Source organism: Gorilla gorilla, chromosome 6 (assembly GCF_029281585.2).
Source record: "Gorilla gorilla gorilla isolate KB3781 chromosome 6, NHGRI_mGorGor1-v2.1_pri, whole genome shotgun sequence".
NCBI classification, from domain to species: domain Eukaryota; kingdom Metazoa; phylum Chordata; class Mammalia; order Primates; family Hominidae; genus Gorilla; species Gorilla gorilla.
This window is the reverse complement of record NC_073230.2, coordinates 22,161,423-22,174,030: the sequence shown is the minus strand read 5'-3', so window position 1 is coordinate 22,174,030 and position 12,608 is coordinate 22,161,423. Positions and strand designations below refer to the sequence as shown.

The 12,608-nt window shown below is 37.6% G+C and overlaps 1 protein-coding gene across 13 annotated transcripts in view; it reads left to right on the top strand.

Moving 5' to 3' along the window:
* The window catches only part of DGKB (diacylglycerol kinase beta), a 760,061-nt gene that overhangs the window by 175,402 nt on the left and 572,051 nt on the right, over positions 1-12,608 (top strand). For all 13 annotated transcript variants that reach the window (XM_031013463.2, XM_031013457.2, XM_031013455.2 and 10 more), the window contains one exon: positions 1,482-1,635. In XM_031013463.2, coding sequence (XP_030869323.1) covers positions 1,482-1,635 — 154 coding nt within the window. The remainder of the gene's footprint in view (positions 1-1,481; positions 1,636-12,608) is intronic.

Genomic DNA, 12,608 nt, shown 5'->3' with positions numbered 1-12,608 from the left:
AAAAGTTAGATTAAGGTATAGGCAGAATCTTGGGACTATTGATAAATAAAGTGTTTGGTTTTATTGCCTGAGATTCTATTAGGTAAAAAGCAAACATCATATGTAAACTTAATTGGCACATGATCAAATCTATAAAAATTTACTATGTCTAATGATAGCTGAATGTCACATTTAATATTAGGTTTGTCCCAAATAATACAATAATAAATTTGGTCAATCTCCATGTCTTTCCCCCAGTATTATTACATAGGAAAAACAAACTTTCTATTCCAAAGTTAATTTTATTCTTACCTGCCAGCAATGTGAACAAAACTAAGAGCATCAGCCAGCCAAATTTCCTCTTGCATCTCAGCACATTAAACTGGGTGAAAAAAAAAAAAAAAAAAAATTGGCCTTCAAGGGCTCCCTATAAAGCAAAGCCCATCCCTTGCACTATCTTGATCTGGACATATGTGGCTTTATTCCAGCCTCTTCTCTGTAGGTCTTCTAGTCCTTTCAAATGCCCTACTGGATAGAACCCAAGACCACTCCACTGGCCTTCTGCTCCATGTGGTCTACATCTGTTTCCCAGAAAATACTCATGCACCATTGTTCCTGCAGTCCAAAACGAGGAGTTTTGGCCAACTTAAAATGGTACCATTTTCTTGCCTTTGTCCCCAAAGCACCAATGTGCTTGTCCTCAATTTCCTAGGCGCAGTCAGATCCTGGTCCACTGCCTTCATCTGCAAGGAGAACCCACGCTCTTCACTATGGCTCCTGTGAAACGCTCTCATTAAGCTTGAGGTTGGAAGTTGTCTTCCATCACCATTTCCCCTAATGGGCATGGAGATCCTTACCACCACCACAATTCTCTCCAAATAAATGTCTAATCATTTATATAGTTCTGCAATGAGTATCAGAGAGTAAGATCTTAAAATATGTTTCTTTGGGAAGTCTGCATATGAAGTTTTAGGTTTATCAATAGAGCTTGGCATTTAGTTGAAACATTAAGGTTAACCTCTTTTTACATTGTCAAAAGCAATAATCACCATTAGTGACAAGCAAAAAATATGGAAAATTCCTTTCTCTCTGAGTGCCTGCTGTGTATATATGACTCTGTATTGGCTTGTTCACAGTGATCGCCTGATTTAATCACTGCAACAACTATGTGGGGTGGGATTATTATTCCCAATTTAGAGAGGAGGAAACTAAGTTTCAAACAGTACATTTTTCAAGGCATTACAGATACTGTGGAAATAGAAATATCTAACTAGAAACTTCTTCCTCTTCCTGCTATGCCATCACAGGTAAGACAAACATATCCCATTGCCAATGTTAGCCCAGGACGGCCCACCCTATTTCTCAAATAGGCATTTTCCATTTGTTAAACTTGGATATAAAAATGGTTTGAGGTCATTTCTACTTCTAATGATTTTGAACACAGCACAGAATTTTAACATTTGGTTGGATCTTAAAATACATGTTTACATTTTTTTTTCCAGACAATAGATTTTGAAGGTTTCAAACTATTCATGAAGACATTCCTGGAAGCCGAGCTTCCTGATGATTTCACTGCACACCTTTTCATGTCATTTAGCAACAAGTTTCCTCATTCTAGTCCAATGGTAAAAAGTAAGCCTGCTCTCCTATCAGGCGGTAAGTTTACTTACTTTAAACATTTATATAGTACAAATTTCAAAGGCTAAATAAATATCTAGTTATCATAAAAGATGAATGATGATTTGCATAAAAATTGTTTTGTTACAGGGTTTAGACTTTCACAATAAGATTGTGTGAATCATTTAAAATGTTTCCAGTAAAATTATAGCTAATTAGAGAAAATATAATGTATCCTTATCTATCACTTGGTTTAGAATTCTATGTATAGGTAATAATTTGAAGACATTTCCATCAAATTTGGAAAACTGCTCTTGTTAGATAACTAGATACGTATAGATTGCTGAGTATTTGAAAACGTGGTCACAAAGCAACTATATCTAAAAAAGTATAATATTTAATATCTATATTGCTAATTGCCAATATACTTTCACATGTTTAGATTTGTAAGCTCAGAACAGAGATTTGATTTTTCTTTTAGATACCATAAATTTGTGTCACCATAGAGATGGTGGTTCTGTCATTATGGGTAGCTTTTTAGAGATGCATACTTACGTTAATACCTGTTGTATCAATCTCCCTACAGTCAAGAAAACAGAAATTTCACTGTATTACCCAATGTAAAACAGTGTAATTGGTTAAGCTGTTTCAAAGGATTGAAAAAGCAAAAGGAGAAGACAGGTGATGTAGATAGACTCAAGGAAACATGTGCTGCCCTTAGATGGCAGTAATCACCACCTAGAAGCCCTGAGGAAAGGATTCCTTGGAGCTCGGATGAAATTCTGAGGTGAGGGGTTGCCTAGCAAACCTAGCCCTTGGACTTTTGTGGAAGTGATACTTCCTGGCTGCCTCTGATAACTGGGGAATTCAAGACTAGTCTATAGCCCAGGAACTCAGACCTCTGAGGAGGGTGCATCACCGTGGCCTGTCCCAGATTGCTTAGCAGGGAGCTCATTGTGCTTCTGTTGGTGTGGACATGAGCTAGAGACTAGAGCCTACACTGCTTTAGAGTCTGCAGGTAGAGACAACCTGCTACCGGGCTGAAACGCTGCAGAGATTCAACAGGAGCAGCAGGTTCTCTTGCTAGGTCCAGCCCCTTCTCCCGCAACTCCCCACCCCACCGCCCCAACCCCTGTGCCTTCTCGTCTCTCTCTAGTGCCCTCTATGGATAGAACAGGAATCCACTGGCAATGAAGAAATGTCTGCAGCAGTGTTTCTCATTCTTTGGTCACAGGACTCTTTGAACTCTTAAAAATTGAAGACCTGAAGGAACTTATGTTTATGTGGATGATATCTATTGATATTTACCGTATTAAAGATGAGACATTCCAAAAATAACAAGAATCAAACCACTACCTGTTAACAAAAACTAACCCATTCTTATGAAAAATAACTAATTTCAAAAACAAACAAAAAATAGTGAGAAGGGTAGCATTGTTTTGCATAATTGCAAATCTCTTTAATGCCTGGCTTCATGGAAGACAGCTGGGTAAATTATATCTGGTGCTATGTTTCTGTTGCTGGATCATATGTCATATAGCCTCTTGAAAACTTCACTGTACATTCAAAAGAGAATAAGAGTAAGAAAAGCAAATAATATCTTAATACCATTATGAAAATTATTTTGACCTTAAAAATCTCCTGCAAGGAGCTCAGGGATCCCAGGAGAGCCACAAGTCTAGAGAGTCCCAGCTCTAGTATCACAAAGTAGAATATAGAATTGTTGGTATAGAGGCCGGACACGGTGGATCATGCCTGTAATCCCAGCACTTTCGGAGGCTGAGGTGGGCAGATCACAAGGTCAGGAGTTTGAGACCAGCCTGGCCAACATGGTGAAACCCCATCTCTACTAAAAATACAAAAAAAAATTAGCCGGGCATGGTGGCAGGCGCCTGTAGTCCTAGCTACTTGGGAGGCTGAGACAGGAGAATCACTTGAACCCAGTAAGCAGAGGTTGCAGTGAGCCGAGATCGCATCACTGCACTCCAGGCTGGCAACAGAGCGAGACTCCGTTTCACACACCACACACACACACACACACACGTGTTGGTAAAGAGATAAGTTCAATAATGGACATTCTGATAAATAAAAATGCAAGAACATGTAATTAAGAAATGGATGATTGAGCCATAAATGAAACTTAGACAATATGATGAAGAGTCCATAATATTAAGCCTTATGTTGTACTGCTTCCCTTTCTTTCTTCCTTCCTTCTTTCATTCCTTTCTTCCCTCCCTCCTTCCTTCCTTCCCTCCTTCCTTCCCTCCCTCCCTCCCTCCCTCCCTCCCTTCTTTCTTTCTTTCTTTCTTTCTTTCTTTCTTTCTTTCTTCTTTCTTTCTTTCTCTTTCTCTCTTTCGTTCTTTCGTTCTTTTGTTCTTTCTTCCTTTCTGAGACAGGGTCTCAGGCTTGAGTGCAGTGGCATGATCTTGGCTCACTGCAACCTCTGCCTTCTGGATTCAAGAGATCCTCCTGCCCCAACCTCCCAAGTAGTTGGGAACTACAGGAGCATGCCAAAATGCCCAGCCAATTTTTGTATTTTTAGTAGAGATAGGGTTTTACCATGTTGACCAGGCTGGTCTCGAACGCCTGGCCTCAAGCAATCTGCCCACCTCAGCCTCCCAAAGTGCTGAGATTACAGGCATGAGCCATGGCGTCTGGCCTTCCCATCTATTAATGATGTAACTTATTTTTCGTAAAGTAATCACATGTTGATAGAAGCTTTTTTAAAACAAGTGTACATATTCCACATGATAGCCCTTTAAGATGTATGGTGACTAATACGTTTATCATCATTTTTCTCTTCTTAGAAAATATTTTTAGATTCTTAAATAATTCTCTTTCAATCATGAATTGAGAGGCCTCACCACACTTGCTGTTTTTCTCGGAATGAGTTTCAGTGGATCTATTCTTAATATGTAGTATTACAGTTTAATAGTGTTTTGGGTTGAACATTTTAAAATGATTCTAGAAATTAAAACTTCCTTGTTCTCTGCTGCATGCTATAAATGTATCACACACATACCTTAAATTGAATTAAATAAGAAAGTTGTCCTGTATTTAATTCTACATGATACAATATTGTCCTTGAGTTTTGAGAGAGAAGAGAAAATATTTCTGGATAATGTTGTCTGTCTAAATAACTGTATCACATATGGAAGAAAGAGAACAATTCTGATAATTTAGGTGATTTTGTAAGAAATTCAAACCTAAAACTTCCTTTTCTTCTAATAGCCTATATTATCTACTGAATAGAAGATGCCAGATTTATTAGGGGTAAAAATCAAATCAGGTTTCAAAATGGAAAAAAAAAAAGGAAAAACAGATTGTACTTGAATTTGGGAAAATTACGCATTCTACACAGACTACATGAAAGGAATATGGGCTATGTAATCCTCATGCAGCAATGATTAATTAAACTCTGATTCCTTTTCAAAGCTTGGCCTCCACATTTTACTACTAAGTACATAGTGTCTTGTCCAGGACTATATCTAACCCTATTTTTTTTCAGACCCACCTTTGATAGTTATTTTTTTTTCCTGAGGAAGAAGGAACAATAGACAACAATACAATTTTCAAGGCTGAAGTAGCCTTGACTCAGAAACTGACAAAAGAAATGCCTTTCCATTCATAGAATCTTGCTTTGCAATAATCTGTTATCTAATGTATAACGAGGTGTTTTTGTGGCTGAAAAATAACAGACTTTTGAACAGAGAGGGGCTACAATCTGGTTTGGTTTATGCTGTTATAGTTCACCATATTTCATTACCACAGTTCCAGCAGGAATAGAGTAGGTAGGCTTTTACTCTATATAGCAACTAAAAAATAAGGGCTTCTCAAGAAAAAACAAAACTGAAAAGGAAAAAAAAAATATGCTCACTACTGAATGATAATCAATTACAGGATACATAGTAAAAGCAAAACATTTAGTTTTTATAGAATAAAAATTTAAAAATAATTATAAATAGGCATAAAGGTTGTATGTATTTATACATATGCATATGTATAGCTGGGTTTTGTTTGACTGTAATATGTAATGATCCATTTGGCATTTCATGAAGAAGATGACTTATTTTTGTAATATAATTTGTTGTAATATAAGTGCCTCTTATCACCTATTTAAAAATGATGTCACTACTACTGTTTCCGTATTTGACTTTTGATTTTTGAAGATATCGCTAATGCATTATCTCTCCAGCTTTTTCATACCACTTCTGCATCATTGCAAATGTCAGGTCTCTAATCTCTCATCTCTGCCAGTTCAATGACCAATTTCTGATATTGCTTCCATCCTTGGGGCCCACCATTTGTTAATTTCCTTCTTTATACACTTTTAAAATCAGTTGGAATCTTTCTTTTTCTACAACATGGTTGCAGAAAGATGGTTGAGGCTCACAACCTCAACCGTCAATCAAAATTGTCATCTCCCATATCAGTCCCTACAACTTGAACACCCAACGTAACCTAAGAGAAATTTAATAAATATGCAGATATCTGTCACTATAAATTCCTACTACCCAATGTTTATATGACCTTAACACTTCTTCAGTTTTTTTAAAACAATATAAAAATTATTTATTATTGGCACTGTATCCTAGATCAATTATGTTGATTTTTTAAACTTTTTAAAGTTGATTTAAATGTCTTCTCATTTCAACACATGACTTTTTTTGCATCATATAACAAATTGGCACTGTCAGACATAACGTACCTCAATTACTCCCCACACAACCTACACAGCTCACAAATAATATTTACTTACTGTATTTTACATGGAACACTTTGTCTGGATGTCCAAATCTTTCAAACAGTTAGATACCAAACTAACTGTGTTTGAAAGTTCATTAATTAGATTCTACGCAAACCTGCTACTATTCCTACCTTCTATTTTGGTGAATAGCATCCAAGAATCTATCCACTTCCCAGTCCTAAAATAGTGGAATCCTCCTACCTTCCACTGCATCACTTCCCATATTTAGTTAATCACAAAATACTCTCTAGTACTCATTATAACTGCTTCTTCCCAAACATTCTGCCAGTGTCATAGTTTAATTCATCATTGCATTATAAGCTATCAATTAGCAGGCTCTCAGAGCAGGCCCTGACTTCCCATCTCCAAAACATTCTTTCGAACAGAAGCCTGATTATATTACTCCTGGGTTTCTAAATTTCAGGCCTTCACTGTCAACTGTCAGAGCATTTTTTAACTAAACTTATTTTTCAAGCAAACTTAAATCCTCAATATGTAAAGCTAGCTAAAGCAGAGTTGCTTTAGTGAAGGGCATGGGTGCAGGAGATACATGAGTACATGGAGTTGCAGTCATCCCCACCTTTTGAGACATTCATTCCCACCTGAAGTTACCTTTATGAGACTCCAGGATCCAGAGTCACAGTGAAGAAGCTGATAAAATCAGAGTTCCATGGCCATGAAGCACCATGTCACGTAGGCTATAGCATCTGCCTACAGCCCTATTCGCTCCATCTCCCTGCCCTATGCACCCCATATCCAACTATTTGCTGTGACTTAAACCTGCTTTTCTCACTCAGGACTGAGTTTTCTTACATAATGTTTCTTTGCCCTTATCGCATGAAAACCCAATGCTTCCTTAAAGCCTCAGCTAAAGTGTCACTCTTAATTAAATAGCACGCGGTGTGTTCCATACTAGGAATTGAATGATTAATAAGATGGCACACCTGGAGTGTGCAACTGGGAAGAAACCCTGGCACTCTGGTACTTTTACAAGACTCCATTTGTCCCTTGTAGCATCCCTGTCCCTTCTCCATCCCCACCCATGCCAACTCCAACCATTTAGTATTCATTAACTGAATTAACTGCCTTCAGAGAAATTACCTTTCTTTACATATAAGATAGCAATCAACAGCAATTATTAGTAACTGTTAGTTTGTTTAATAATATAGTAATTAAAATCGGATGTAATATAGTATATTAACTCATTTAAACACTCATACTGTTTGTTTCTGTTGGACTACACAATGTCCAAAATGTTGCATCTGTAATAGAAAATGTCTGGTACTTTATGCAGGTCAGCGTAACAATTTTTGTTGTTGTTTCTTCCTAATTGTTTTATAAGAAAGAAAGAGAAGATTTTCCTAGCCCCCTTTAAATAATAATAGGCACTCAATTGATAGGTGTGCCATTTAGTAATTTATTTTATTCATTCATTAATTCATGCATCCTATCTATTTATTTAAACTCACTATATGCTAGAACTTCCACAGGAAAGCTGAGGATCCTTTAAAGTCAAGCAAAAAGATGAACAATTATGTGTTCAATTATATTATAATAAAATAAATATTGTAAACCACTTTTGAACTGACTATGTGGAGAAAAGAGTGAGGTGCCTACAGGAGCCCAAATAAAAGTAGAGGAAAAGGGGAGGTGAACCGTTGCAGGAGTCATCCAGTGTAAATTGGAGTTATCCAGGTAAAGTTGGAGAGGGGAGTAAGTAAGGGTGGAAAAGGATGTGAAAGGAGTTCCAAGGAGAGAAATCAACATATACATTTCTATTCAAAAATGTTTTAATGTCCCATCAAAGGGCAATGTATGAACTGTAAGACATTCAGTATTCATTGATTCAAAATTTATCACTTATAAATTGATATTTACTGTTCAAGTTGTTAGGGATACATCAGTGAGCAAAATGATGGCTCATGCCTGTAATCCCAGCACTTTGGGAGGCCAAGGTGGGCGAATCACGAGGTCAGGAGATCGAGACCATCCTGGCTAACATGGTGAAACCTGGTCTCTACTAAAAATATAAAAAATTAGCCAGATGTGGTGGCGGGCCCCTGTAGTCCCAGCTACTCGGGAGGCTGAGGCAGGAGAATGGCGTGAACCCAGGAGGCGGAGCTTGCAGTGAGCCGAGATGGCGCCACTGCACTCCAGCCTGGGCAACAGAGTGAGACTCCATCAAAAAAAAAAAAAAAAGAAAGAAAATGAAACCCATTTCCGTTCTAGTGGGGAGAGGCAGACATACAGAAAAGTAAATACGTGTACCATATCAGATGGTAGTAAGTAGTATTGGCAAAAATGTATACAAAAGGAGGCTGGAGCCTTGGCACAGTGGTTCATGCTTGTAATCCCAGCACTTTGGGAGGCTGAGGTGGGGGGATCACAAGGTCAGGAGTTTGAGACCAGCCTGGCCAACATAGTGAAACCCGTCTCTACTAAAAATACAAAAATCAGCTGGGCGTGGTGGTGCACACCTGTAATCCTAGTTACTCGGGAGGCTGAGGCAGGAGAATTGCTTGAGCCTGGGAGGCAGAGTTGCAGTGAGCTGAGATGGCGCCACTGCACTCCAGCCTGCACGACAGAGTGAGACTCCATCTCAGAGAAAAAAAAAAAAAAAGGAGGCTGGAAAGTGCAGCTTGAGGCTGAAGATGACTGGGAATGTGGGACCCTCATGATTCACTTAAACTAAGATAGGAGTTCAAAAAGGTCATTTCTGTTCATCCCAGAGCAGATGATGCTCATGACCTTGTAAGTATTGGGCATGGCCTGGAGTGGAATGAGGAAAGAGGGCCTGGCAAGGTCAAAGCCCCAAGGACCTTAGGAGACTGGAGGAAGATAGACATGTTAGGAGCACTGAGAGGTCTGGATGTGGCCTGGACTCCAGTTGTGCTTCTGCAGAAGAGGCGAGAGAGGTAGCCAAGGCCAGGTGGGGAAGAGTTTTGCCTGTCATGCTAAGTTGTGAATTTTATCCAGAAGAAATTGGAAAGCCATTATGATATTTTAAGCCAGAAAATAATTACACTGCTAGTGAGGTGGAAGCTATCATGAAGGAGAATGAGGCTGACGGTATAAAAGGGTCCAGAAGTTATTTCAGATTGAGAGTAGTAACAGCTATCTCTGAAAAAAATTAGGTGCCTTATCATTGGTCCCCAACTCTCCGATTGCTTGTTTGATGAGGCAATGGTTAATTTGCACTGTGATGCTACACATATCAATAAGCTATAATATCAATAGGAGGATTATGTCATTTTCTGTTTTCTGTGCATTTGAGTCACACCCCAAGTACTTATTTTAGATAGAAAAGGAAAATGTCTGTCAGGAAGTTAATCAATTAAGAACAGAAAATTGTACAATGAGAATGAAATACTTGAACCTTGGGAGAAATGTTGTTTCACCAAATAGACTTACTGAATGTTCTTGCTGAAAGGTATACTTCATTAATTGTGCTGAGAAGATATTTCTCTTATTAGGACTGTCTTGAGGATATTAAATATATATGTGTGTATGTGTATTTTTTATTACTGTGCTGTACCTTAACAGGTCTTTCATAACTGATAAGTTATTTCAGTTTCCACAATGCAAACAAGGAAAGACAGGGTCCCCAAAACACAAACTCAACAGACTACATAGCTTGTGTGACTATGAGATAGGGGAATTCCTGACACACAGTAGATATTTAAAATACATTGGTGTATTTCTTAATGTCGATATACTTATTACTGTTGAGGTAATAAACTTACTGACACAGAAATGCTCCAGGAATTCAGATGAAATAAATTCTGTCTACTGGCCAATTCATATTTATTTATATCAACCTTTACATTTGATGTACCTCTGTAGTATTGAATTCATACTTCTAATTATTATCATTAGAAGTAATGATCCACAGATTATTTTACTTCAAAAAATATTTTATCCTGCCAACCTCTTCCTTGCAATAATTTTGTGGTCCTGTTTTTAACACAATTACTGCCAGTAAGGGATGATTTCTCTTCAAGTCTCTCCTTTAATCATTAAATGGTTTTTAATATGTTAGACTTGAATAATCAGGTTTCTTTTTTCTTCCATCTGAATATTCCAAGTAAAATTTGGTCCTCAAATTTTCCACCTTTACTTTATTATTAGATTTATTCACCCAACACACAGGAGTTTCTGTATTTTCATTTTCATCTTAATGATTGCATACTAAATAATAGTGTTGTCTTAACATTTTTGTACTTTTGTGTTCAAAAATATTTATTTACAGTTTGTAATATTCTAGCAAAAGGAAATAAGAGATTTAATACCCTGCAGAGGCCCAAACCCATCATAACATTATTTCACTCATAAAAACACCTAGTCATAGCTAGAAAATATGCAATGGTGTTGGACACTTGCTTTGATCCCCTGGAATGAAAGCTCTGTGCAAATGGGATTTTCCTGCTTTGTTCCATGCTTTATCCTCAGTACCTGGGATCTGGTTTTACATGACTAATCTTAAGGGTCCTGAATATTTATTGTGTTTATGATTATAAAGGGCTAGTTGTATATCTATCAAAAACACAGATGAGCAATAAGAAAAATCATACATAAAGATTTGGCAAATATATGTGCATGTTTACACATGCAGGCACACATATAAATACATGTTCACAAACATATTATGGTGGATGGCCCAAGACATGGGCCAAATGGAAGATGAAAATTTAGAGTTCTTAGCTCTGGCTATGGTTTCTAATTTTCTTTCAAATGTTTATGATTTAATCAATGTATCCACCCTTAAGAGTCTTGAAAACCAGACTCTTAAAACAAAGGTCCTTTACTGAGAGGCAGAAGACAGTTTCCTCAGATTTATTTTTCTCTGTCCAGCCTCACAGAATCATGCTTAGAATATAAAACTCCAATTCTGGCCGGGCACGGTGGCTCACGTCTGTAATCCCAGCACTTTGGGAGGCCATGGACACCTGAGGTCAGGAGTTAGAAACCAGCCTGGCCAACATAAAAAAACCCTGTCTCTACTAAAAATACAAAAATTAGCTGGGTGTGGTGGCAGGTACCTATAATCCCAGCTACCTGGGAGGCTGAGGCAGGAGAATCGCTTGAACCTGGGAGGCAGAGGTTGCCGTGAGCCCAGATTGCGCCACTGCACTCCAGTCTGGGCGAGAGAGTGAGACTCCATCTCAAAAATAAATAAATAAATAAATAAATAAATAAATAAAAATAAATAAATAATAAAACTCCAATTCAGACTGCATTTTGAGTCGTACCTGTGCAACTTGTTCTCACCTCTGTTTTCTTAGATGTAAAATGGGGATAATATGTGTATGTATTTTATTAACTATTGTGAGACTGAAGAAAAACATGATGCAAGTACATCATTTGAAATAGTATTGTGTACATTATAAATGCTTAATAAATGCCACTCATTACCATTATTCATTAAATAAATTATGTTTCAATGTTTTGGTGTGCATACATAGCATAAAGTTCAGTTTCAACATATTGGTTGTGCATGGTTGCTCACGCCTGTAATCGCAGCACTTTGGGAGGCCGAGGTGCATAGATCACTTGAGGTCAGGAGTTTGAGACCAGCCTGGCCAACATGGTGAAACTCCGTCTCTACCAAAAAATACAAAAATTAGCTGGATGTGGTGGCTCACACCTGTAATTCCAGCTTCTTGGAGGCTGAGGTGGGAGAATCTCTTAAACCCTGGAGGTGGGGGTTGTAGTGAACATGCCACTGCACTCCAGCCTGGGCATCAGAGAGTGAGACCGTATCTCAAAAAAAAAAAATCAACATATCCTTTTTGTTTTAAAGATATTATACATTCTGAACGATATCTGTACAGTGAAATTTGAGGAGATTATTGGAATTTATTTTCATGTGATAAATACAGAAAATTTGGCATCATGGGCTCTTTTAATATGTGATGGTTTAATTATTTTTGTCCCATACTTATATATATTCAAATTACTGAGAATAATTTAAATAACTTTCAATTATCCATGTGCATACAGTATATAGCCTACACAACCTGATACGGTAGCCACTAGCTATCCATTGCTATTTAAATTTAAATTCATTAATAATTTTGGTCAAATAGACATATGTAGTTAATTTTATTGTACTGAAGAGTGCAGAAAGTTTTTTTGTTTTTTGTTTTTTGTTTTCAAGAGACAGAATCTTGCTCTGTTTGTTGCCCAGACTGCAGTGGTGTGATCGTAGCTTACTGTAACTTTGAATTGCTGGGCTCAAATGATCCTCTTGCTCAGCCCCCCAGGT